The sequence below is a fragment of the Plectropomus leopardus genome, chromosome 19 (assembly GCF_008729295.1).
Source record: "Plectropomus leopardus isolate mb chromosome 19, YSFRI_Pleo_2.0, whole genome shotgun sequence".
NCBI classification, from domain to species: domain Eukaryota; kingdom Metazoa; phylum Chordata; class Actinopteri; order Perciformes; family Serranidae; genus Plectropomus; species Plectropomus leopardus.
The window spans coordinates 23,738,546-23,765,197 of NC_056481.1; the positions used below are offsets into that span (position 1 = coordinate 23,738,546).

At 39.6% G+C, this 26,652-nt stretch overlaps 3 protein-coding genes across 4 annotated transcripts; 1 reads left to right on the plus strand and 2 right to left on the minus strand.

Moving 5' to 3' along the window:
* Window positions 1-9: 9 nt before the first annotated feature.
* On the minus strand, window positions 10-9,685 carry unk (unk zinc finger). Of its 2 annotated transcripts, none has more exons than XM_042507819.1 (15): window positions 9,449-9,685; window positions 8,710-8,919; window positions 7,077-7,253; window positions 6,829-6,959; window positions 5,174-5,309; window positions 4,964-5,081; window positions 4,793-4,877; window positions 4,392-4,699; window positions 3,639-3,704; window positions 3,257-3,440; window positions 3,063-3,164; window positions 2,776-2,961; window positions 2,517-2,698; window positions 2,134-2,394; window positions 10-1,115 (listed from the first exon to the last, which is right to left on the minus strand). In XM_042507819.1, exons 1-15 carry the CDS (start codon window positions 9,595-9,597, stop codon window positions 960-962), a joined length of 2,451 nt encoding a protein of 816 aa, XP_042363753.1. In that variant the 5' UTR covers window positions 9,598-9,685; the 3' UTR covers window positions 10-959. The 2 variants fall into 2 exon arrangements, with proteins under 2 accessions (XP_042363753.1, XP_042363754.1); XM_042507820.1 differs by having other exon boundaries at window positions 1,029-1,115; window positions 2,513-2,698.
* A 544-nt stretch (window positions 9,686-10,229) lies between these two features.
* On the plus strand, window positions 10,230-12,406 carry LOC121958719 (histone H3.3A-like). Its single transcript, XM_042507821.1, has 4 exons — window positions 10,230-10,336; window positions 11,133-11,264; window positions 11,394-11,547; window positions 11,695-12,406. Exons 2-4 carry the CDS (start codon window positions 11,137-11,139, stop codon window positions 11,986-11,988), a joined length of 576 nt encoding a protein of 191 aa, XP_042363755.1. The 5' UTR covers window positions 10,230-10,336; window positions 11,133-11,136; the 3' UTR covers window positions 11,989-12,406.
* Window positions 12,407-12,792: 386 nt separating this feature from the next.
* On the minus strand, window positions 12,793-17,924 carry si:ch211-250n8.1. The gene is made up of 13 exons (XM_042508452.1): window positions 17,843-17,924; window positions 17,620-17,665; window positions 17,445-17,503; window positions 17,310-17,345; window positions 17,114-17,166; window positions 16,878-17,010; window positions 15,217-15,431; window positions 15,078-15,123; window positions 14,017-14,082; window positions 13,856-13,915; window positions 13,650-13,735; window positions 13,348-13,442; window positions 12,793-13,248 (listed from the first exon to the last, which is right to left on the minus strand). The coding sequence occupies exons 2-13, from the start codon at window positions 17,648-17,650 to the stop codon at window positions 13,214-13,216; spliced, it is 915 nt and encodes a 304-aa protein (XP_042364386.1). The 5' UTR covers window positions 17,651-17,665; window positions 17,843-17,924; the 3' UTR covers window positions 12,793-13,213.
* Between the last annotated feature and the right edge of the window lie 8,728 nt (window positions 17,925-26,652).

Sequence of the window (26,652 nt, forward strand, 5' to 3'; positions counted from 1 at the left end):
AGCGGTGGATCAGCAGCTCCTGTGTTCAGTGACGTTAAATCAGTGTTTTTCTCATTGGCGTTTGGCTCTGAAGAGAGAAATTTAACGGCTTCTTTTTCCCCAGCAGAAATTACCATTTGACATTGAGGTAAAGCTACGAAAATACTCTCATTGTAGGCAACACTTAAACAGACATTGATATTTATTTTATTTTTTTACTTTTTTGATGGCTAAAATACATTTTGTTTCTGACCTCTCGCTTAGCTTCCATGTCGGACTTCAGCCTGATTCTCCAAAGTAAAAGCATGCTGACTAACATCTACTGTATTGTCCATACCCCACTTAAAACTGAACTGTCCCTTTAATGAGGACTGTGGATTATCACAAGTAACCGTCCTGATTTCTGGAAAGAGAACAAACGGTTCAACTTTAATCTGAAATGTTCCAGAGCTTTAAGTGCGACTGACTTTTGTTGTATTAAGGTGACAGCAAACATCTTACATCTTAGGCTAACTAGATGGATAGATAACACTTTTTAGGGTGAGCTTATGCTTCAAAAACATACCAAAATGCAATTTAGAACTATGTATGTAAATGTTTCATAGTTAGAGAAGAAACAACAGCAGGTCTTAAAAAGTTATTTTCACAAATCGAGAACAGGGGTAGAGAACAGTGTTGCTGGTCAAGAGCATTAACTAGTAAAGAGTACTGGTGTTCCATGGGTAACCACGAGAAAAAATTGTTAATCCTAAATACCACATTAAGAGCTTTCCTTTAGTGACCTGTGCAGGTCATTCATCACTAAACGTCATCTTAAAAATACAAAAACCAGATCAGCGTTTGTGTTGTTAGCACGTTATAAAATGACCTCGACGTGATTTTTGAATGGTGGTCGACATCCAAGGCTGGTATCTGTGGAATCAGGACTGACTGGTCTGGAATCTGTGGCGGTCTGTGGTGGTCCTAGTGGGTCTGCGGGGTCAGGAGAGCTGCTGCTCCAGGGTCTGTTCAGGGCAGAGCGGGCACTCTGTGGAGGTGGAGCAGCTCTCGCACTGTAGTCCATGGCCACAGGACAGAGAGACCGAGCCCTGCTCGCCACACGTCACACAGCACTGTCTCTGTTTCCTGTACACCACCTTCAGAAAACAAAGAGGAAAATATGAAAGACCCTTATAGTGAAAATGTCTGATGATGTTGAATATTCTAAACTATGTTGGGGGCAATGAAAAACAGACTAAAAAAAGGGGGACAATAAAGGGAATTTGGGTGCTAGTTTGCAAAAAGACCGCTTTTGTCAGCAAGTCTGTGCTTTCTTTTCTCTCAAATGTGTCCGTTTTTTCAGGAAAATCCAGCCTAAAATGCAGCGCTGGGGAGTAGTGAACTTAACTAAATGTCAACCACATTCATATTTGCACAGAGATGCTGGTAGTTAAATTGCTTCTCTGCCATTTTTGTGTAGTTAACTACATAAACTACAATTAATTTTTGTCCATAAAAGTAAATGAATGATTTTTTACTTTTACTTCTACATTGTAGCTGAACCCCCTTAACCACCGTCAGTCGTTTAGTATTGATTTTTGCTATTTACTGTATTAACACATTTTAGGAGCAGTTGCAAACCATTTAAGAAACTGCCTGGCTTTCATTTTTACAAAGTAGTTTGAACTATTTTTTCAAGCTCCAAACTAGATCTCCATAGTGTAGCTTTGTTGTACTATAATTTCTTCCTGTGTGAAGTAACTGGTAGCTTGAAAAGCTCCCCAACACTGCCAAAATGACAAAGTAAGCAACTCAAAGGCAACATCTCGTGGTCTGGGAACATGCATTTGGCATTTGTCATTATCTCTGACACTGTAAAAACAGTCGAGACATTATTGCTGGATTATTTTATATTAAGAAATGTGTGAGTTGTTGTGTGTAGAGTTCTGCAGGAATGAGTCCTAAAACACAGAAATGAGTTCACATTTCAGCATCTCAGGTTCCCTTGTCTAAAAGTCAATGGGTGATTTGAAAGGGTTTTTTGGTTAGAAGCCTGAAATAAGGTTTGTGATTAGCACAAGCTTACAACAACCACATCAAAAATCACCATGTTGCAGCCATATATGTGAAAATGTATCATGTATGTACATGTTAGTTGTAAGTGTGCAGTGTTACCTGTTCCACAGCGTGTAGGCAGCTACAGAGCTGAGCCTGCAAACTGAGGACTGACTCCAAAGGCAGCCGGTGTAATAGCTGGAGCTGATGCAGTGCTAGATGAGGGTTTTCTCCACTCCTTAAGCTCTCCAGCGCCTCCTGCAGGAGAGAAGCCTGCCTCTGTGCCTCCTCCTCTGCCTGCTTGGCTCTCTCTGCTTCCATGGCTAACCGTGCCGCGTGTGCACGTGACTCCTCTGCATCTGCTTTCAGAGCAGCCCACGACTGCAAAAGGGAGGAATGCAGAAATTAATTTTTCCCACCTTGTTGCAAAATGTATAAGCATGCAGCTCACTGCACCAAGTTTCACAGACATGCGTGCACACATGGCCCCGCTACCTACCTACCTGAGCTGTGTGTCTCCAGCTGTGACCCCACTGCTTCAGCGTCCTGTGAGCTTCCTCCAGCTCCTGTTTGAGCCTGGAGGTCTCTGCACAGGGGCCAGAGGGCAGAAGGGTTGGGGGTGTACCAGGGGAGCCCTGGCCCGATGGAAAATGCTCCCAAATATTAGTGCTCATACCATTCAAACCTACAAATAAAAAAATAAATATTAGCAAAATAATCCATAATTACACCAATTTATGTCATAAATCAAATTCTTCAAACCTAAAGAGCTGTGAGATGGTCCCAAGAAGGTGCTTTCTGATTGGCCAGGTTGTGACAAGTGAGTGGGAAAGAATGGCGAAGCGTGCGGCCTGATGGGCGGAGACGGTGAAGGAGAGCTAAAAGGAGCAGAGCTGCTAAAGGATCCTGGGATGTTGACTGGGGCTGAACTCTGAAACTGGCTACCTCCTACAAAAGCGAGACAAATAAAGAGTTGTTAATGTACATAATGCTAATGGTGTACTCATATTTAAATTGTAAGTGTGTTCATTCTTGTGTCTTTGAAATACCCAGCATCACTCCCACAGTGGGCAGAGCCGAGCTGCTCTCCAAGCTCCTCTCCAACGCTGACACGCCAAAATCATTCAGGTCGAGGTCATCCAGGGCTGACTCTGTAAACACATTCAACAGCACGATTATTTCAGATTTGTTTTGCCGTAACTGTTTGGGATGTGGATTCAGAATTGTGTACAGCATCACTCACCAACAACTGACTCCACAGTCTCACTGGTGGGGTAGAAGGGCAGGGCGTTAGCGTTCATGCCTGAGGAGATGCTGGACCCCGGGGGTCCCAGAGGAGCGGGGCTGGGCGGCGTGGCGGCCAGACTGGAGGGGATGCTGGAGGACAGACTCAAAGGGCTTCCCACGGGCAGAAACACTAACAAGTCCTGAAGGAGAGTGAATATGGAACGCGACATTTGGAAAAACACTTGTTAGTTTACTCGTGTTTTTAGTGCAAGATTATTAGTAAAAAGATAATTGTGCTTCCTGAGGAGAATATATAGACCGGCTAAAAGTATGCAAAATGACACTGAAAAAATGAATGAATTAAAGATGACAGAAACAGTTTGAGGTTGTGACTGTACCTGTTTGCTTTGTGCTGTTGCCAATTCTCTGTTGCGCTGCTCCAGAGCAAAACTCCTTTGCTTCGCCTGAAACCACAAACAAGATGAAAATGTCAACATGAAAGCATGCAAGGTGAGCCATTTTTTAGTAACAATGATCCAATTCAAGCAGTGATTTTCCTTTTCATTTAATATCACTTTATAATGCTCATGATCCGCTTTTTCTTTAGACCCTTTACCACTGGGTAAAAAAAAACCCCTAACATCTGTTTTTTGTCTTCAGTGGGAAAGGTTACAACCAGCATTCATTCCCGAGACAAATGTCTCTGCACAAGTTATGGGGATTTATGGGACACCGCTTCAATCGGCAGTGATGGAAACACCCAGGTGGCCTGTTTTCGCCCCTCTTCTTGTAGGAATTTCAGTAAGTTTTGCAACTCTTTGTAAATCCTGTCCTCCTCTGTCCAAGCAGAACATCACTCCAATAAGTCTGCATCAAATTTCCTCTTTGATGCAGAAAAAATCAACACAATTCCACTTTGATCAATAATCATTAGTAATATAATGACAACGTGGATAAGGGAAGTATTAAAGCAACTGTCTGATAAGTTGAGAAAAGTACATCAACCTTTAAAATCAGGAGAAAAAAAACATGATTTATTCCATATATCAATATCCAATATGTTAAACGCTAGTCTTATATCTCAATATAATATATCTTTATACTGCTCAGCTCTAATGCTTATTCTGGTGGATAAAGTGTATTTGTCTCACCTGATCCTCCCTCTCAAACCCAGGTGCTCTGCCGTACCCTCCCTCTCCCGCCCAAGGAGACAGAGGCTCTGCTTTTCCGCTCATGTCCTCACACAGAGACAAAACACTTCCCAACAGACCCTGCTCCGCTACACACGACCCTGCGGACGGGGAGAAGGGGTCTGAAACAGAACCAGAGCTCGGTCCGGGGCCCATGTTGTGTCTGCTGGGACTTGAAGAAGCTTCTTGAGCAGGTAGAGGGTCTGGAGGTCTGGGGGGTGGAGGGGAGCTGGGTGTGGGGAACGGTGGCTCCTCTGGAACAAAGGGCCCTGAAGCAGGTTTGAAAAAATATATGTTAAATTGTAAAATAAATCACTTGACTGTTGTTGAGAGGTGCTCAGAGATGTATTTCGGGGACTTACTTTCCACATGAGCAAAGGCACAGAAGGGCCCTCTGGGACAGCTGCCGCACTGCTGCATGTCATTACACTTGGTGGATTTATAGATCTGCGACAAAGTAACAAATCGACACACGTTATATTCATCTCTTTCCTGATCTAGATTCTGAAAGATGTTTCCTAAAACGCACAAACCTCGGGGTGGAACTGCTGTTCTGTTCTCGTGTGGCAATACTGGCATCCCTCTGCGCCCTCACATTTACTGGGATCGCCCCATTCCTCGCTCTGTTTCACAGCTGGACACGGCAACGCTCTGTAACGACGAGGAACAACAACTCAGTTAAACACATCGACAAGTGAGCAAAAACAAAACCATGATCTTGAAATCATGGTGCAACAGAGCACCTGTATTTGTGCTTGTGTGGGCTGCGCCTCCTGTCTTTGCTGTTATGGTAGTACGGACACGCGTAACCTTGACGGCACAGACGAGGTGGTTTCTTACAAAGTTCTGTCTTGTAGTGGGACAGCACGTAGTTGTTATCTAAGGGGTTAAAACACAGAGACACAAAAGGAGACAATGAGGCGAGGCAGATGGTGAGGGGCAGATCAAGATTTTTGACATTAAAATAACTGGAAATCCTCATAAGATTGGAAAAGGAGTGAGCTTGTTTTTCACTGCATTCAAAGAATTAAAGCATATTTTTCAGCCTGGACCCTATTCTCCCATAAATGTGTGTCTACATGATTAATGGAAACAATAAATATTGAAAGCGAGAGGGCTGCGGCCCAAAGCGTCAAAAACAGGCTGCAATGTAACCACTCTGGGCTTGTGCGCACTCTCACGTAAGGTCCACAAAAAAAGCTTGTTTTTGCCACTAACAGGCTCATATTGTTATATTGAAGGTCTGACAACATTCTGGAGAGGATTCCTACAAAAATCCAACTTTCTGTTTAAGAGTGAGATCATTTTTGTTTATAGGAAACAGCCCAAATACCGCTATCTTCAAACCTACCAGACTGCATTTAAATAAAAAGTGATTTTATCGTCCTGAAACAAACCTCATTCAAAGTCCACAGAAACAAAATAAAGCTCTCAATAGCCATCTTGGTTCATCTTTCAACTGTTTTGACAATCACCAAATCTAGTTTGGCAGAAATAAACCCTTAATTCACCCAGTTAGATGTGAACATATGCTGGATCTATAAATGCTAAAATTACTTTTTTATTTAAACTGAGTTTGGTGTGTTTTGGTGATTCTGGTTAAACAAAAAAGGCTCTTACTCTTTAACTAAGAGGTCTATCTCTGTAGAGATCCTTTGCATAATGTTGTCAAACACGTAATGTGAGCATGTCAATGGTCAAAAAAGCTTTTTTATTAGCATTTTTAAGTTAAATGAAACAATAACACAAAATAATTAACAAAGACTATATGTGTGTGTGTGTGTGTAAATAATGACAGAGACAAAAGAGAAAAAATAAAAATTTAAAAATGCATTTTTAGGGGATGTATATTGACATTGCATAATTGCCCTAAGTGTTTACATTGCAGCCTGTTTTACAGCTGCAGCGCGCTCACTTTATACTGGCCCAGTTTTCAAAACAGTTGTTCTTGTTACATTTAGTCACAAAAACATGGGAAAATAGCGTGTAGTTTGAAAAACACCAAAGTTGCCCTTTCAGACTCTTTCATTTGAATGAGGCCCATCCTCCTTCACATGCCAGTAAAGAGGCCTCCGGAATAAAAACAGCTATCTCAACCTGGCTTCACTTCATACTCCTTGTAAATTCATTTGCGACACGTACGCCATATTTGACAATTTACCAAGTTAACAAAGTTGCCACCAGGATAACTCTGATTGTAAGATCCTGTCTCAGAGTATTACACATCACTGTGCAGTGTTTTATGGCATCTGATAAGCCTCCAAACACATGGAACTGTTAGTCAAACTTCCTGGATCATATTTCATGTTACATCAGTACTGTAACCGATGCAGCATGTTGTAGTTATTTAACACACTGCTTGTAGTTTGAGCGTGAAAGTACCACAACACAGATTTACCTTGCCAGCGGGGCTCCTCACTCAGGATCTTCTCTATAAGGGCTGTACTTGCTGCCTGTCCTGACTGTCCATCTCCTCCGCCTCCCTCTGCGGGCCCTGAGCCTCCCTGAGACTCCATCACCTGCACTTCTCTGTAAATGAACAGCATAAACACACTCTGTTAGCAACTGCAGCACAAATACACACACAAAAACTGATATGAAGGCAAAGCTTGATGGTTACATCGTAATATTCAGTTATTTTGGCACCTGATATCATAAACAGGACTGCGCAGGTCATGTGACCCATGTGCAAAGGCACAGTGGGAGCCGTTTTTGCTGCAGTGGCCTTTTGCATCTGTTTCGTGAATACATGATCCCGTCTTATAGTAGCGGAGGTGGTATCTGCGCTCTGTGTCGCCTGCTGTCCGATGTAGAAATGGGCATCTGGAGCATAGAAAAAAAAAGCATGCACACAAACATGACATAACTGTCTTTTGAAGCACACTGTGTACAGTATACACAAATCACTGGCAATAAAAGTTCTTTGCAAAGAGCTGGAACAGGAACCGTCTGAACTGTTCACTCAGCACTCGAAGTGGCTCATTAGCATGTATCAAAGCCGTCCCAGTTTGACCCTCCATCCTTTACATTTACATTTCATTAGTCTGTGATTGTCACCAAGACGGTGTCATGCAGACCATAACAGCTCAGCACCTTTCAGTCTAAAGGAGACTCGCACAGAGGGAGAATGGCTATGTTCAGATGCTAATGCTCACCATGAAGATTACGCATCAGGCACCATTCATTCAAAGTGTTCAACTTGACTTAAAATGTGGACAGGGTGTATCCTCAGTCATTACTTGACTGTCTCTCACTCAAAGGTCCTTTGTCATGCATTGTTGCACACATTCTAGTGATTCACTTGAGCATTCAGGATTTACATGTAAAAGGTAAAACATTTTAGAGGTGAGACAGACACACTACTTTGGGATACCACCAAGGTTTAACTATTTGTAGTTTAAGAGGCTTCAGAAAACCCCATAAGACTTGGATCTACGCCAGTGATACCAGAACTGGTCCCATATAAAAATAAAGTGATTCAAACTGGGAATTGTTTTTGTACTTTTAATATACATGAGGTGCCAGAGTGCATAAGACAGCACCAAAATAAAGCTTGTTCATAAAAAAGTGGAAGTTGAGAATCCGCTAAAAGCCACAAATGTCCTCAAATCATAGAAATGTCCTAAAATCCTATAGACTTCCTAAAATCCTAGAAATGCTATGAACTCCTAGAAGTGTCCTGTAATCCTAGACACATCCCAAACTCCAAGCAAGGTTCTCAAATTTCTAAAAAGGTCCGAAAATCTGAGAAATGTGCGAAAATATAAGAAATGTCCTTAAATCCTACAAATGTCCTAAAGTCCTAGAAACGGCTTTAAAAGCCACATCATGTTTAAAAAAATCTGAGAAATGTCCTAAAATCCTAGAAATGTCCTTAAATCTGAGAAACATCCTAAAATCCAAGAGACATCCTAAACTCCAAGATATGTCGTAAAATCCTAGAAACATGTATGGAGCTGCTACAACTGGCCCCTGGCAAAAGTGGCCCCCAAACAAAGGAGGTGAAGTATCCCTGGTTTACGTGGATTATTAACAAAAGGCCACTTTCATACTCACACTACGAAAAGTGAATCAGTGTGTGCTTAAGACATTTCACAATTATTCACCATTATCATCTTCCCAGAAAAAGTTATTCAATTTCAGCGCATAAACATCAATAAGACTTCCTTTACAAAGGGTCCCTGATTGTTCATGTTAGATGTGGCTCTACTGGGGGTCTCGTGATGCTAACATGACATGAAGCAGTCTCGTACAACACTTAAACCTCAGTTTCACTCACTCGTCTCCATCAGGGCAGGTGCCTGTTCCCTCATCATATTTGGTACAGTAAACATCTGGGCTGTAGTTGAAGGTCCCGTCCCGTCTGCGGATGGGCCTGCGGCGCCGCTGGTTCAGGAAGTGCCAGTGGAAACAGGAAAAGGGCCTGTGTTGTGTACATTTATGCTGTACGAACAGGGGGCACTGCTCAGTTCTGAACTCCTTCAGATATCTGGAAGAGAGGAAAGCAACATGACTAACAAAAAATTAGAAATCTAGATATTGTTACTTTTCTTTAACATTTACAATAGTGCATTCACATTTTCTTACAGTACAATACAGGTCAATATCCTTATTCATTGTGATTATTTTTCTAAGGCTCCTGTCTGTCTTAGACTATGTTACACTATATTATTTTCTGCAGTACTGAAAAACTTCTTTCCCAAAAAATTAACAAATAACGTAACTAAAGTAGCATTAAGATAATGCAGCAGTGAGACATATATTCACAAATACACAAAATAAACTGTGCAGTGCCACAAAGCCTGTAAGTAATGGCTAATAGTGGGTAACGTTAGGCCTCCTTATCGAAACCAGCTCCGTTTCAGAAGCACATTATTGCTTAACCAGCTTGGTTCAGTCATTTTATAGAATATCGCTTACTCATTTTCTCAAATACAATTTAAATATAGTTTTGTACATGCAACTGCACGTGAGGTTGTGTACACTTATATAGCTAATCCGGCTAACTAGCTACGTACGTGTAATGTTGAGGTTTCTCGGGCTGAACGTTCAACACGGTTGCGGGAGATGTCGAGCCCCCTGCGGGCGAAGACGACGAGGACGAGGAGGGTCCCCCGGTAGTCGTCGCTGCCGAAGATGACGGAGGCTGCGAGTGCGTTTTAGACATTTTACCAGTTTGAAGCCTAACAACAAGAAGCTTGTTTTTAGCTTGCTGGCTAGCTATGCTTGCTAGCTAGCGAAATCCGCATTCTACGACGTTGTGAGCTTGCGCAACACAGGAGGAAGTAGTAACATGGACAACATGGAACTATGGGATATGAAGTTCAAAGTTTGGTTCGTTACGTCGGTGTAGGTTAGTTTGTCTTAATTATACATATAAATATATAAGTAATATATATAATATAGTATAAATATATATAAATATAAATAAATCTCTTCTCTTAATAAAAAAGTTAAACAGGTTTCTTTTAAAATCTTGCATTGGTTATATCCTGCAAAAAATACGTTGGAGAGATTTAGGCTTGATAGGGAATATTCTTGAATTTTCTGTGAAATAGAAGAAATAATCTGCCTTTTTATAACTGTATGTGTAAAATACCTAGCTGGTCAACACATACATTTTCTTAAATTTAGTTTTTTTTTTCTTTTTGTAGAATTGTGGTTTCTTCTGCTGCATCTGCTGTAACATTAGGCTTTGAAAGGTGAACTAGTGCACTACAATAAACAACTTAAAGGGATCTGGGGTGAACCAATCAGTGTGTACTATTTGGTATGCATGACGTCACGGTAAAGTATATATACTCGGCCTCAACCCCCTCCCGGCACAAACCGTTTTCGTTCTGAGCGGCCCAAATCGCACATCCGTCAACTACGACGACTGCCTCGTAACAACCGACGTCCTAAAGGTAATTAGTTTCACCTTGCCATGTAACATTAGGTAACGTACGTGAAACGGTTGTGGTGAAAATAAGATGTGTCTGCGGGCTACGGTTCTTTGTACAGGTATTGTTTGGCAAACAGGCTAACATGGCGACAGGCTAACGTTAGCGTTAGCTAAAAATAGAACAATGGAGTCTCTTAGGGTTGGCGTTTCAAGATGAACGTCACTGGTTATGTCGTTAACGTGAAACCTGGTTTTAAAAAAACATGATAGATATTTTAAAACCACGAATACAAAGGCTAACGTGTCAGTGTAAACCAAGGCAATTAGCTAAGCTAATTATGTGTGAGCTAATGTTGCCTGACATTAGAGGCAATGTCGGATGGGGGTGAAATGAGAAACTGTGAAAATGGCGAAGTGGAAAGGCAAAGCCTCAGCGTCTGAGCGGATACAAACACTACGTGTTTTGACGCCATTAGCGCTGGTCACCATGGGTCTTTGAATTTGGGAAAATGCTGTTCATTTCAATAGCACCAGTTAGTGACGCTAAATCACCCGAAATAAACGCTGAAAACGTTTTTATCTTTTTTTTTATGTTTAGCTTGGTATTACCGTCGATAGAGCTTAAAGACGTTGCCGGTGCTAACCAGACGCCTCCCAGCGGTTGCAACCTGGGGGGAGGGGAGCTATATTAGCTTGTTTGCTAGCTTTATTAGCTTGGGCGCTAGCAGCTACGCTAGGTTGTTCAAACCGTATCCGTACGATTTGGTGAAACCAATGTTTCGAAATTAGTATGAAAAGTTTTTCTATTTTCTTAATAGCAAAATGGCCCGTACCAAGCAGACTGCCCGTAAATCTACCGGAGGAAAGGCGCCAAGGAAGCAACTCGCTACCAAGGCAGCCAGGAAGAGCGCGCCGTCCACGGGAGGAGTGAAGAAGCCCCATCGTTACAGGTGAAGCACTTGTATTTCGTGCGTTGTAGCATGCAGTAGTTGTGTCTAAAGTTGCCATGATAAGTAGTAATGCAATGCAATTAGAGTTTATGAATTTGGTAAATAAATTAAAATATTTTTGTTGTGTAGGCCTGGAACTGTGGCTCTGAGGGAGATCCGTCGTTATCAGAAGTCCACCGAGCTGCTCATCCGCAAGCTGCCCTTCCAGCGTCTGGTGAGAGAAATCGCACAGGATTTCAAGACCGACCTGCGTTTCCAGAGCGCTGCCATCGGTGCTCTTCAGGTAAAACAAACTCTATTATTCAAACTCAAACTGAACTCAAAACAAACTCTACCTATTCATTATTGAGTCGTAGTGTTGGTGGAGCATATTGTGGTAAAAAGAAACGGTAGTTGTCATGGTTGTAATTTCTGTTTTTTTGTCTAACAGGAAGCCAGTGAGGCTTACCTGGTGGGTCTGTTTGAGGACACCAACCTGTGCGCCATCCACGCCAAGCGTGTCACCATCATGCCCAAAGACATCCAGCTGGCTCGTAGGATAAGGGGAGAGGGCCTAAACAGCAACGGCCTCATTGTCAAGATCCTATTTATCGTACTTACCATTTTTTGTGGACACATTTTATTTCTTGTTTTTTTTTTTTTTTTTTTTTACAAGTTTTCTTTGGATTTTTGTATTTTAACCGGGACAATTCATCAACCATTCCACAAGCCTGAGTACACTTAGGATATTTGGAAATGTTGTGCAGTAGGTTTATCTACTCATCATGGGTCTCATTACTACATGTTTCAGCCATTATATCAACGTAAGTCCTTTTGTTGGGTATCTACTCCCTCTGAGGATGAAGTTTGTCGGGGATGCATTCTTTACATCTTCTGTAGGTGTCCAGGGTCTCTTCACCCATCTACCACTTCTCACAAAAATGCCAGCATGTCATGTTCAACTGGTCTCTGCAGCATTGGGTATTGGCTACTACAAGTTGATATCTGCATTGTGTGTGACCAAGAGCATGGCAGACCCCACCTGTATTTTTCTGGACTGCTTTTTACATGTTTTTCAACATAAAAATCTTGGCAGCTACATTTAATACTATTTATGGAAATGTTGTCACGTCTTTCTATTAAAGGTCTTTATGAGTAGAAAACCTGGTGTTTATTTATTTATTTCTCTCTCTCTCTCTCTCTCTCTCTCTCTCTCTCTCTCTCTCTCTCTCTCTCTCTCTCTCTCTCTCTCTCTCTCTCTCTCTCTCTCTCTCTCCACATTCAATCTGGTCAACAGTTATTAATTATGCAGTTTCAAAAGGTGTGTTGTGTTCCAGCATTTCCTTAAAAGTCCTATATGGCAGTGAATTCATTAACCTAAAAATAAGGCCCCGTTTGGTATTAAAATGTCTTTCAAGTGAAAATGCAAAGACAAGTATCCACGCCTGGCATTGCTTTGTAAAATCACCATAGGTAATGATTTTTTTTTGTTGCTTTAATTCACTGAATTCCTCTTAAACTTATTTAATGGGAATCAAAGCAAAAAGAATAATCCTACAAACAGCATGAGGCTGTGAAATTTGTAATAAACCACTAAAATGCTGGGGATTTTCCAATTCTAACCATGTTTGACTTTTTCACTGGACCAATATGCAATTTTGTTAGAGGTAATGTTTTGACAATATTTGGTTTTTTCTTTTCAGTTTAGTTTATCATTAAATTGTTGTTCATCCCAAGTGGTATCTTTAATACTGTATTTAAACCTGGCTGTAGGAAACAAGTGTGTATACATATGAGTGTGTGCATATATCATATATATTAATATACTCATTCTTTTATTAAAAATTATCCCCTAATATGAAATGGTACACTCTTACTTATATTCATATTCAGTGAGTAATAGTTTTTATGCACATTTTACACTTATTTACAAAACATGATACAAGTGTTAATCCACTGTTGGTGGGTTGTCATACAAACCACTCTGTGTGCTTGAAACCAGTCGCTGTAACAAGCACAAACACAAAATGAGCTTTTAACATGAATAAAAATAGAAGTGTGAGTGAGTTTCTCATGCAGAAAGCTCATAACTGCCATGCCTCACCTATACGTAGGACAAGCTCTTCACACTCCTTGGCAGTGCTGGCTCTTAGCGCCACGCAGCAGAAGCCTGTAGACTGAGGGGTTTCTGGGGAGTCTCTGTGAACGGAGCCAATCACATGGTTAGATGACATATGGGCGCAGCCAATGACAACAGATGTAATGGCTAGGGTATTGCATCACCACGTGTCCCTATGGAGAAGTGTGTTATTCAATAGGGTTGTGTGTGGAGCACTCTTATAATGGATAAATCAATCATCCTATACTGCAATAATAATGAAATATTTGCATAAATGTAATACTTACGCCACACAAAATGCAAATATCGTGTAGTCTGGTTGACCGAATCTCCCAACGCATGAAATCTCTGGATAGTGATGCTCAAACAGCTCCTGATGAAAACATGATATTATTTAGGAGAATAGAATTGCAGCTTAAAAAATCTGATAATTGTCATGTAATCGCAAAGAGGGAACATCAACTTAATTACATTACACGCATCTACTACTCACCAGTTTACTGCTGCTGTCCGTGCATGTCAAATGTGTCTCCTTCATATCTAAGAGCACTTCCTGCAAGAAAAATTTCACTGATTGAGCACATGCTGATGTTGACTTTTGTTTTGCAGACCAACAGGCCACCATGCCCTGAGGCAGGGGAGCAGCTTCTTTACCTTGCTTGGCAGGTTTTTCTGCAAAACTTGTTTAATGCCCTGCTGCAGCACCTCCTTGCCCCCAAACTAAAAGAGAGGTAAAAGCAGATTTCACCAAAGCTTTAAAGACTAAGGCCCTGTTTGCACATGGTATTAACATGCGCCCTCGATGATTGTATCACAGATGGACAGCAGACAAAGCACCACGCATTAACTTCGGGGGTAGAAAACTGCCTCATCTCTGCAAACTGTGCTTTCATTGATTAGTTTTAAACCACCTAACAAAATCGATCTCAGATTAAGTGTAGCCTAAGCTATATTTCAAACACTTTCACCACTTTACTTGCCATAAGAAAGTCCTTACTGACGGAGATTTGAAGTCGGTATATCAAAAACACCAGACTACATTGAAGAAATCATTTTACTCCACTGAATAGTGGAGCTGCTGCTTTACAGCTGCCTCCATCAGCTGTTGTGTAATGTAAAGAGGATAAAATATATATTATATATATATATATGTATATATATATATATATATTGAACACTTAAATTGATATTGATTGTTTTAAGATGTTAAATGTCTTACTGAGGCCCAGTCCACGGCAATCCATCACTTAGCTTAGCTGCCAGTGTTGTGGGACTGTACTATATCTATTAGTGTAGGCAGGGCCCAGTTAAAGTCCGACTGAAGTGTTAACATGACGGAAAAGCTTGACTTCCAATCTCCTTATCTGGGTGTGTTAGTTAAATTTCAAGGATTTCGTTTCAGTCCATTTTTAGTCAGACTTATATGTTTACGTGTATTTCCATGTCCAGTTTTAATCGGAATAACACATTAATTTAACATTTTCACTGTCTAATCCTGAAAACCGCCCGCGTCACATGGAAAAAAAATCGTCAAAACTGCGAATATCTACATGTTCTGCAGTTCAGCAGCAGCCGAGACACAAGTAGTGGGGCTGCTCTAATCTGTTAACATGGGCACTAAAAAAAAAAAGCATGTTAAAAGCAGATGTAAACAGGGCCAAACACGTATACACAAAGAACAAGTATTAAATTGTAAAGCAATAGCGCTTATTTACCGCTCCAATGTTTGCTTTTCCCAAGTACTGCACGATGTAGACAATCCTGTTAAGGAATGGTGGGTCAGTGAAATATGGCAGAAGTACAACTGGCAAAATGTTCAATAAATCATCCCTATTAATTTGGTAACACACTTGCCTCCCCTCTTTGAGACACTGTGACGGAGACATTCTCTGGTCATTGGTGGCTGACTGCTGGGAGGGAGTGGGGCCGAGCTGCAGGGTGGGGTTCTCGATCCTCAGGGCCCTCAGAAGTTTGATAAGGGGCCGATAAACTGTCCCATCATGAGCCCTCCACCGCAGAATACTGATGGACAGAGGGCTGCCCTTTAGCCGGGACAGAACCACACCTGCCTGGAAAAACAGAGGAAATGTAGCCAGGGGTGTTTCTAGAGTTCGAGGACACTGGGGGCTTAGCACAGACCCCTGTAAGGGGGGATTCTTTTTTTATGAGTAAGCTCTCTTTTGATGCTTTTTTTATGCACTCTTGCACACACCTTGAGCTGTGTACAAGTACCTCTAAGGCTTGTTTAGTAGTAAATGTAAATGTTAAAAAAAATGTTTAAGTGATGCAAACACTTAAAGGGTTTTTCAAGCACGTGTGAAAATGAGTTGGGGTGGCCAGTGATTTAAAATGTCAGACCTTCATCATTACATCCTTGTATACATTTGTGTGAAATTTGAGCATATGGATTTTGACCACCGAATTCCAGTCAGTACATTCTTGAGTCCAAATGGACATTTATACCACATTTAAGGAAACTCTCTCAAGGCTATCTTCAGATATTGCGTTGACGAAAATGAGACGGTTGCAGGGTCACAGTGACCCTGAACTTTGACCACCAAAATCTAAACAGGACACCCTTGAGTCCACTCAAACGTTTGTGCCAAATTTGAGGAAATTCCCTCAAGGTTTTCTTGAGATATTGCGTTCGCAAGAATGAGACAGACAAGGTCACAGGGACCTTGACCTTTGAGCTATGACCACCAAAATCTAATCAGCTCTTCCTTGATTTCAAGTGGATATTTGTGCTAATCACAAAGAAATTCCCTAAAGGTGCCATGTCACATCTTGTTAAATATGATAAGGCCCAAACCTCAAGATAAACATTGTGAGCAAAAATGAGAACAGTGAGGAATTTCTCTTTTTTAAAATTTTACTAGAAGAGTCCTTCACAGCCAACACAGGCATTTTCAGTTGTTCTGGCTGAATAGAGCTGTGCTAAGGTTGTGTAAGCAGTTGTGCAATATCACCATACTACATGTAATAATAAAAACGATAAGCTGTCCCACCCTAACTGGTGCCACAAAACTAACAGGAGAACTAGGGAGGCGTCTATCGAGCCATAAGTATGCAGCCACACATTTCTGAGAAGAGGTCTAATCAGGCAACAAAGGTGAAAACACTTCTTGTTATAATGGCCCTTTTTTTTTTTTTTACAGAGGACATTAATAATTAATAATGTCTAAATTACATTCAGGTGCTGGCTGGCTCACTTGTTGGACTGTCTTTCAGAGACACTTCAAAGGGACAGTTCAAACACAAAATCAAAAAGATATATTTTTTGTTTGTAGTACTATGTATCAGTCTAGATTATTTTGGTGTGAGTTGCAGAGTGTTGGAGATATTGGCTGTAGAGATGTCTGCCTTTTCTTCAATATAACAGGACTAGATAGCACTTAGATGGCTTTTTTTTTTTATTTTTATTTTTACCAGATACACAATGCTGAGAAAGAGACATAATGTCTTTAAATGTCTCTGGTTATGACTTATATATTACACTGCATGGGTGAGGATACCTGTCCATTCTTGGAATTCCTCAATGAGGTGCCGTTGATCTCATCAATGATGTCACCAGGACAGATAAACTTGTCGACATGAGCCTGACTATCAGGGATCAGTTCGAGGACGAAGACGCGCCCTCTGAGATACCTGAGAGACAGGCAGAGACAGAGGGAGAGGATGATGCACATTGGACAGATCTATTGGTGAATTGATATACTTAATGAAAAACAGTAGAGAGGACGGTACAAACCTCAACACCAACCCTAACTCCCGACAGGGCACTACCTCATATGTCTCACACACCTGGAAAATATACAAACAATTAACAGATGGAGTCTGAATTCCACAATCTCACTGCAACATGTCCTGCTTTTGTCATTTTTTAATGGATTTCCATAAGTTATTTAAGTTGTGAGTTATGAAACAATATTCATCATTTTTTTTACCGGTAGGAGCCAACTCTCATCCAGAAAACTGCAATTCTGTGCCAAGAGACCAGGGGAGGTTATTAGTGCAGAGCTGTTTGAATGCAAAGTGATTTGGAAGAAAAGTTGAGGCATAAATGATGGAGCTGAACTGACCTCCATGTCCAGTTTAAACTCCATGTGAGAGAGGACCAGCAGCAGAGACATGAAAGGCTCTGCAAAGAGAGAACAGTGTTGTTGATCTTGGACATTGATTGCCAGCGATGACAAGCACTTCCTTAGCTTTGCTCAGCATTTGAAGGAAACAATCAGATCAAGTACAAAGCCTCACCCACAAATTCCTCATTCCTGAGGATTGACATATCCGGGCTGTACCACTGCAGGGGGAGAGAAACAGCATGAACCAAAGCTGTTTCAGTCTCTTACTGAGACTCGGCAACGGGTATATTTGGTGGACAATTTGCCCCATAAAAGAGCAAATATGGGTAGCACCAGCAAAATACATAAAAAATATAATGTATCATAGAAAATGTGTTTTGGTCCATGCGTCTGACCTCCAGGACTCTGGGTGTGTGCAGCAGGTGTGTGATGAACTGCGGCAGAGCCTTGCGGCTGAGAGCCAGTCTGAGTAGGTAGCGTCCTCGGCCCTGAGCTGAAAGCAGCTTCCTGCAAACTCTGGTCTGCTCCACCACCAAGGACACAGCGGACAGCCTACACACACACACACACCAGCAGCAGAAACAATAGGTGTTAGGTGTTTTTTGATGATCAAGGTCTATTTTGATGCTTTTTTATGCACTCTGGCACTTAATTTTTCCTTAAAACTTTGCACCATTCAGGATGCCAGGTGCAGCGGAAGTCAAATTTAATAGTGCTGTGTCTAAAAGTTTCTACTGAAGGCCTCTGTGGCATCTCCTCTCTTCTATTGATTTGATCTGATCTGCTCTGACCGGATTGACAGATTATTCTCCCAACAAGTCGAACTTCACAAACTGATGCTGAATCCAAAAAAAAACCCCAAAAAAGAACAACTCATGAAGACTTCTGTTGTCGCTGTGTTCTCACAGACCCAAAGAGGATGATATAAGTGCACACACACACACACACACACACACACATTCACAAGATTTAAATAAATAAGCAGGAAATTTGCTAAGTAAGCTAAGTTACATACTATCTTAGGTGTCAGGATCTTAGGTTTTTGAGTTTGGGCTTTGTTATGTTTTCATGTCACTCCTGTTCTGTGTCCTGTTATATTCTGTAGTAGTACTCCTCATGTGTAGTGTCTGATTTTACTTCCTGTCTTTGTGTGTTTCACCTTAATATGTCCCTGATTAATTTCACCTGTCTTTTGTAAGTTTTGTTCCCTGTTACCAGAGTCTTCCTCGCTCACCTGTTCTTTTTTTGTCTTTTTTGCTCCACCCTGGTGTCCTCTGCCACCTACTCCAGCTGTGTCTCATTCTCCTGATTAGTCTCCTGTGTATATATACCTGTGTGTTTCCCTTGTCATCCTAGTTGGCTTTAGTTTAGTGTTTGATTCCTGTTTTATTTGTACTTTGTGCTTTTGTTACCTGCTTATTTTTTTGGACATCATAATCATCAACAGTATTAAAGCCCACTTTTTGTTTGTGCACCTATCTGTTCTTTTTGTTCTCCATTTGGGTCCACATCTGAACTCACTCATGAAAATAGGTAGGGTAAGAATTTTATGTGAATAGCATTCCTAATCTTGAAACCTCTTTTTGTTATACAATGCTTGAGTAGATTTTTTTAAAAATTAAATCATGCTATGCTAATCTGGGTAGCTTTGATTCCAATTCAAGGAGCCCCGACAATGCCAAATAAATGCAGTCTTTCATACTCTGAATTGAATATTACATCAACAGGAGAATATTTACTGAGTTACATTAGATTCTCTTGCAAATACCATTCAGGGCTTTTGAGAAAACAATCAGGGCTGGAGCCCCAGAAGCCCCGCCCCTGGAAATAGTAGTATTTCTATCAGAGTAAGGTATGTTACAGTGCAAAGTTATAACATTATTAAAAATCAGTTTATCTAAGCAGGATGTTGTTACCTGCCACAGGTATCTTGGTGGGTGAGCTGTTCAAAACACTGCCAGTAGTCTCTGTGTACCAGACTGAGAACTGGCTCTGGAGGGAGAGCAAACACACACTCAGTCCGAACTGCAAAAACACTGTTCACCTATAGAGCCTCATATAATGTATCATTAAGATATTTAAAATACAGTGTTTAAACTCTTTGAAACCTGTGCAAATTGGTTTGATTTCTTTATAAACATTGCAAGAAGGCAAACAGTAACTTAACGAGCCACGGCCAAAAAATGAGCAAAAAAACTAGTAAAGAAGTTACAAGAAAATTACCTTTATAATAATAATTAATTATAAAATATAAATAATTATATATATTTTACATTTTTGGGGGGCATAATTTTCTAATAATGCTCCCCCTTTAATTAAAAAAAATCTTAGGCAAATTTCTTGTCACCTTTTACTAATTTCTTGAAATTTGTGGGACATTTTTTACCAAGTTGGTATGGTTTATCATTAAGATACTGAAAATACACCGAGCCCACCCTCCAAACACAGTGTTTAACCCTTAACCCTTTAACCCTTAACAAGAAAATACCTAAAAATAAGCAAAAAAAATAATAAAATAATAATAATAATAATAATAATAATAATAAAAGTCCTAAAAACAAAACAATAGATGTGTAGTTATTTTGTATATTTTAATGTTTTTATGTTTTTACTGTGATATAATTTTTAATATATTCCTTTAATAAATATATATCTTTTTTGGACATTTAATTTCCAGACATTTGTCCAATTTTTGGGATCTTTTTCTAATATTTATCCTCTCTCTCTCTCTTTTTTTTTTTTTTTTTTTGCAATTTTTTAGGCAACTGTCTTGTCACCTTTTAATAATTTCTTGACCCCCATGTTTCAGGGGGGAAAAAAAAACAGCCTCTTGAGGCATAAACTGACATCCCAACATACATATGTCTACCAGGTAAGCAACTTGCAATAGAGACATTTGTTTTTCAGCAATATGTCGATAACGAACATTCAGTTTTAACAAACCTGCAGAAATGTATTTTTTTCAGAGGAAAAACATATTTTGTGGATGCTTACGTTGGAGCCCCTTCCTGAGGACCAGCTCGACGAGCTCACAGCAGGAGCGAGGTGAGGGTTGGTGTCTGACACTGTGTCTCCGTGTGACTGCAGGTTCAGGACGCACACTGGGAGGGGACAGAACATAACGCACAGCTGACAGCGGATCTGTTGTCGGTCCGCGTGAGTGTGGCCATGCATGTAACCTGCTCGATCATCGCCATCTCATACATCAACACTACAGCAGTGGCTGTGCAGAAATTTACCGCCTAACAGATGTTGGGTTTTTTGTTTTTGTTTTGTTTTTTTACATAAGAACACAAATGATAAAGTAAGTCATTTATTATTTAGCAGCGAGCCATACGCGCAAAACTGGACGAAGCAACCGGCTGTAATGGATCCATAACAGCACAGTGTGCGTCCTTACCTTTGAGAGTGGCGAGCAGAGGGTCTTTGGGTGCCATGTTGAGGGACCAGCTGTGATCGGAGGCTGTCGTTGACAGCACACACACTCGCACACACACACACACACACACACACACACACACACATGCAACGCCTGTTCTGTCATGCAAGCACAGCGACACGCGCTGTAATTACACTTCCGTGTAGTGTACCTGACATACCGAGACACCTTCCCATCCCACATTGTCCCCCACAGACACAGACGGTGGACAGCTGGATTGAACACAGTGCAATTTAGTTTTTCTATTTAAAAAAAGTAAACGCTCTGAATTAATATAGGAGCTTTCTGGGCGCCTCGAAATGAAATTCATATGAAATGTTTATTGGCTATAGTGACATCTGCTGTTCAATTTCCAAATCTAAAAAAAACGTCGATCGAACAATAAACACGTCATAGTCTAGTATGTAAAGTATGTTGAACAAAATTAACAAAAGCCTCAGTCTAGAATGTTGAAATGAGATGAAATGTAGGAAAATTATGAAATCTTGATTGTATATGTCGTTTAAAAATGATAAAAGCGTGATAGTATAGCATGACTTCCAAATAATCATGACAACGTGCTGGTATATGTCGATCAAAAGAACCAAAAAACGTAATGCTGATGTATAGTATGTCTTTCAATTGAAAAAAAAGGTAGTACTATAATTAAAAAAAAAAAATGATAAAAGCATGATACTAAGGTATGTTACTCAAAAAATGTTATAGACGTAATGGTACACTATGTCATTTAAAAAAAACATTAAAAAAAACGTCATAGTTTACTGTATCTTCCAAAAAAAAAAAGAAAAGAACGTCATAGTACAGTATGTCATCGAAAAAAATGATTAAAAATAACACTATGGTATATCGTTCAAAAAAATCATAGAATTTTTGCAAAATTCTATGCCATGATGTGTCTCATTATGCTATTTTATGTGGTTTTCTGCTGTTTTTTGGACATGTTATATTTTGACTTTCTTCGCAATGCTATAGTATGGCATTTTTGGTCTTTTTCGACATGCTATGTTATGGTGTTTTGGACTGTTTTTGCAACATTTTATGCCATGATGTGTCTCGGTACGCTATTTTATGTGTGGTTTTTTGCTGTTTTTGGGACATGATTATTTTGACATTTTTCACCATACAATAGTATAGCATATTTAAGTTGTTTTTTCGACACACTATATTATGATGTTTTTGGCCGTTTTTGCAACATTCTATGCTATGGCGTGTCTAGGCACACTATTTTATGTTGTTCTGAGGTGTTTTCAGCTGTTTTTAGGACATGTCATTTTTGACATTTTTTGCCATACTATAGCCTTGCCTTTTCTGTCATTTTTTCAACATGCATTATTTTGGTGTTATTGTCGGTTTTTGCAACATTTGATGCTGTGGCGTGACTCGGCATGCTATTTTATACTGTTTTGAGTGTGTTTTCAGCTGTTTTTGGGACATGTCATTTTTGATTTTTTTTGCCACACTATAGCCTTGCCTTTTTTTCGTATTTTTTCAACATGCATTTTTTTGGTGTTTTTTTTTGCCGTTTTTGCAACATTCTATGCTATGGCGTGTCTTGGTACAGTATTTCGTGCTGTTTTGAGGTGTTTTCAGCTGTTTTTGGGACATGTCATTTTTGACATTTTTTGCCATACTATAGTCTTGCCTTTTTGGTCATTTTTTCAACATGCATTATTATGGTGTTTTTGGCCGTTTTTGCAACATTCTATGCTATGGCGTGACTCGGCATGCTATTTTATGCTGTTCTGTGTTTTTTTCAGCTGTTTTTAGGACATGTCATTTTTTATTTTTTTTTTGCCACACTATAGCCTTGCCTTTTCGGTCATTTTTTCAACATGCATTATTTTGGTGTTATTGTCGGTTGTTGTAACATTATTTGCTATAGCGTGTCTTGGCATGCAATTTTATGCTGTTTTGAAGTATTTTCAGCTGTTTTTGGGACATGTCATTTTTGAATTTTTTGCCATACTATAGCCTTGCCTTTTCGGTCATTTTTTCAATATGCATTATTTTGGTGTTTTTTGCCGTTTTTTGCAACATTCTATGCTATGGTGTGTCTTGGTACAGTATTTCATGCTGTTTTGGGGTGTTTTCAGCTGTTTTTGGGACATGTCATTTTTGATTTTTTTGCCATACTATAGCTCTTTTCCTTTTCGGTCATTTTTTCAACATGCATTATTTTTGTTTTTGGTGTTATTGTTGTTATTGTGATGACTCGGCACACTATTTTATGCTGTTTTGATGTGTCATCAGCTGTTTTTGGGACATGTCATTTTTGACATTTTTTGCCATACTATAGCTTTTTCCTTTTCGGTCATTTTTTCAACATGCATTTATTTTGGTGTTTATTGTCGGTTTTTGCAACATTTGATGCTATGGCGTGACTCGGCATGCTATTTTATGCTGTTCTGAGGTGTTTTCAGCTGTTTTTGGGACATGTCATTTTTGACTTTTTTTGCCATACTATAGCCTTGCCTTTTCGGTCATTTTTTCAACATGCATTATTTTGGTGTTATTGTTGTTATTGTGATGACTCGGCACACTATTTTATGCTGTTTTGATGTGTCATCAGCTGTTTTTGGGACATGTCATTTTTGACATTTTTTGCCATACTATAGCCTTGCCTTTTTGGTCATTTTTTCAACATGCATTATTATGGTGTTTTTGGCCGTTTTTGCAACATTCTATGCTATGGCGTGACTCGGCATGCTATTTTATACTGTTCTGAGGTGTTTTCAGCTGTTTTTGGGACATGTCATTTTTGACCTTTTTTGCCATACTATAGCCTTGCCTTTTCGGTCATTTTTTCAATATGCATTATTTTGGTGGTTTTTGCCGTTTTTGCAACATTCTATGCTATGGCGTGTCTTGGCACACTATTTTATGCTGTTCTGTGTTTTTTTCAGCTGTTTTTAGGACATGTCATTTTTTATTTTTTTTGCCACACTATAGCCTTGCCTTTTCGGTCATTTTTTCAACATGCATTATTTTGGTGTTTTGTCGGTTGTTGTAACATTATTTGCTATAGCGTGTCTTGGCATGCAATTTTATGCTGTTTTGAAGTATTTTCAGCTGTTTTTGGGACATGTCATTTTTGAAATTTTTTGCCATACTATAGCCTTGCCTTTTCGGTCATTTTTTCAATATGCATTATTTTGGTGTTTTTTGCCGTTTTTTGCAACATTCTATGCTATGGTGTGTCTTGGTACAGTATTTCATGCTGTTTTGAGGTGTTTTCAGCTGTTTTTGGGACATGTCATTTTTGACATTTTTTGCCATACTACTATAGCTCTTTCCTTTTCGGTCATTTTTTCAACATGCATTATTTTGGTTTTTTTGGCGTTTTTGCAACATTCTTTGCAATGGCGTGTCTTGGCATGCTATTTTATGCTGTTCTGAGGTGTTTTCAGCTGTTTTTGGGGACATGTCATTTTTGACATTTTTTGCCATACTATAGCTTTTTCCTTTTCGGTCATTTTTTTCAACATCCATTATTTTGGTGTTTTTGGTTTTTGCAACATTTGATGCTATGGCGTGACTCGGCATGCTATTTTATGCTGTTCTGAGGTGTTTTCAGCTGTTTTTGGGACATGTCATTTTTGACTTTTTTTGCCATACTATAGCCTTGCCTTTTCTGTCATTTTTTCAACATGCATTATTATGGTGTTTTTGGCCGTTTTTGCAACATTCTTTGCAATGGCGTGTCTTGGCATGCTATTTTATGCTGTTCTGATGTGTTTTCAGCTGTTTTTGGGACATGTCATTTTTGACCTTTTTTGCTATACTATAGCCTTGCCTTTTCGGTCATTTTTTCAATATGCATTATTTTGGTGGTTTTTGCCGTTTTTGCAACATTCTATGCTATGGCTTGTCATGGCACACTATTTTATGCTGTTCTGAGGTGTTTTCAGCTGTTTTTGGGATATGTCATTTTTGACATTTTTTGCCATACTATATAGCCTTGCTTTTTTGGTAATTTTTTCAACATGCATTATTTTGGTGTTATTGTCGGTTTTTGCAATATTTGATGCTATGGCGTGACTCGGCATGCTATTTTATGCTGTTCTGAGGTGTTTTCAGCTGTTTTTGGGACATGTCATTTTTGACTTTTTTTGCCATACTATAGCCTTGCCTTTTCGGTCATTTTTTCAACATGCATTATTTTGGTGTTTTTGGCGGTTTTTGCAACATTCTTTGCAATGGCGTGTCTTGGCATGCTATTTTATGCTGTTCTGAGGTGTTTTCAGCTGTTTTGGGGACATGTCATTTTTGACATTTTTTGCCATACTATAGCTTTTTCCTTTTCGGTCATTTTTTCAACATGCATTATTTTGGTGTTATTGTCGGTTTTTGCAACATTTGATGCTATGGCGTGACTCGGCATGCTATTTTATGCTGTTCTGAGGTGTTTTCAGCTGTTTTTGGGACATGTCATTTTTGACTTTTTTTGCCATACTATAGCCTTGCCTTTTCTGTCATTTTTTCAACATGCATTATTATGGTGTTTTTGGCCGTTTTTGCAACATTCTTTGCAATGGCGTGTCTTGGCATGCTATTTTATGCTGTTCTGATGTGTTTTCAGCTGTTTTTGGGACATGTCATTTTTGACCTTTTTTGCTATACTATAGCCTTGCCTTTTCGGTCATTTTTTCAATATGCATTATTTTGGTGGTGGTTTTTGCCGTTTTTGCAACATTCTATGCTATGGCTTGTCATGGCACACTATTTTATGCTGTTCTGAGGTGTTTTCAGCTGTTTTTGGGATATGTCATTTTTGACATTTTTTGCCATACTATAGCCTTGCTTTTTTGGTAATTTTTTCAACATGCGTTATTATGGTGTGTTTTTGGCCATTTGTGCAACATTCTATGCTATGGTGTGTCTTGGTACAGTATTTCATGCTGTTTTGAGGTGTTTTCAGCTGTTTTTGGGACATGTCATTTTTGACATTTTTTGCCATACTATAGCCTTGCCTTTTTGGTCATTTTTTCAACATGCATTATTTTGGTGTTTTTGGCCGTTTTTGCAACATTCTATGCTATGGCGTGTCTTGGCACGCTATTTTATGCTGTTCTGTGGATTTTTTCAGCTGTTTTTGGGACATGTCAGTTTTGACATTTTTTGCCATACTATAGCCTTGCCTTTTCGGTCATTTTTTCAACATGCATTATTATGGTGTTAGTGTCGGTTGTTGTAACATTATTTGCTATAGCGTGTCTTGGCATGCTATTTCATGCTGTTTTTGAAGTATTTTCAGCTGTTTTTGGGACATGTCATTTTTGACATTTTTTGCCATACTATAGCCTTGCCTTTTTGGTCATTTTTTCAACATGCATTATTTTGGTGTTTTTGGCCGTTTTTGCAACATTCTATGCTATGGCGTGTCTTGGCACGCTATTTTATGCTGTTCTGTGGATTTTTTCAGCTGTTTTTGGGATATGTGCCATATGTGGCAAGTGCCTTGCCTTTTCGGTCATTTTTTCAACATGCATTATTTTGGTGTTTTTCGCTGTTTTTGCAACATTCTATGCTATGGCGTGACTCGGCATGCTATTTTATACTGTTCTGAGGTGTTTTCAGCTGTTTTTGGGACATGTCATTTTTGACCTTTTTTGCTATACTATAGCCTTGCCTTTTTGGTCATTTTTTCAACATGCATTATTATGGTGTTAGTGTCGGTTGTTGTAACATTATTTGCTATAGCGTGTCTTGGCATGCTATTTTATGCTGTTTTGAAGTATTTTCAGCTGTTTTTGGGACATGTCATTT

Coding starts and splice junctions, on each gene's coding strand:
- unk (XM_042507819.1), bottom strand. CDS start 9,597: ATGTCTAAAACGCACTCGCAGCCTCCGTCATCTTCGGCAGCGACGACT. Junction 5,310..6,828: donor TGAGGAGCCCCGCTGGCAAG/GTAAATCTGTGT, acceptor TTAACCCCTTAG/ATAACAACTACGTGCTGTCC. Junction 2,962..3,062: donor CACTGTGGGAGTGATGCTGG/GTATTTCAAAGA, acceptor TCGCTTTTGTAG/GAGGTAGCCAGTTTCAGAGT.
- LOC121958719 (XM_042507821.1), top strand. CDS start 11,137: ATGGCCCGTACCAAGCAGACTGCCCGTAAATCTACCGGAGGAAAGGCG. Junction 11,265..11,393: donor AAGAAGCCCCATCGTTACAG/GTGAAGCACTTG, acceptor TTTGTTGTGTAG/GCCTGGAACTGTGGCTCTGA. Junction 11,548..11,694: donor CTGCCATCGGTGCTCTTCAG/GTAAAACAAACT, acceptor TTTGTCTAACAG/GAAGCCAGTGAGGCTTACCT.
- si:ch211-250n8.1 (XM_042508452.1), bottom strand. CDS start 17,650: ATGTCAATCCTCAGGAATGAGGAATTTGTGG. Junction 17,011..17,113: donor GAGTTAGGGTTGGTGTTGAG/GTTTGTACCGTC, acceptor CCTGTCTCTCAG/GTATCTCAGAGGGCGCGTCT. Junction 14,083..15,077: donor GAAAAGCAAACATTGGAGCG/GTAAATAAGCGC, acceptor CCTCTCTTTTAG/TTTGGGGGCAAGGAGGTGCT.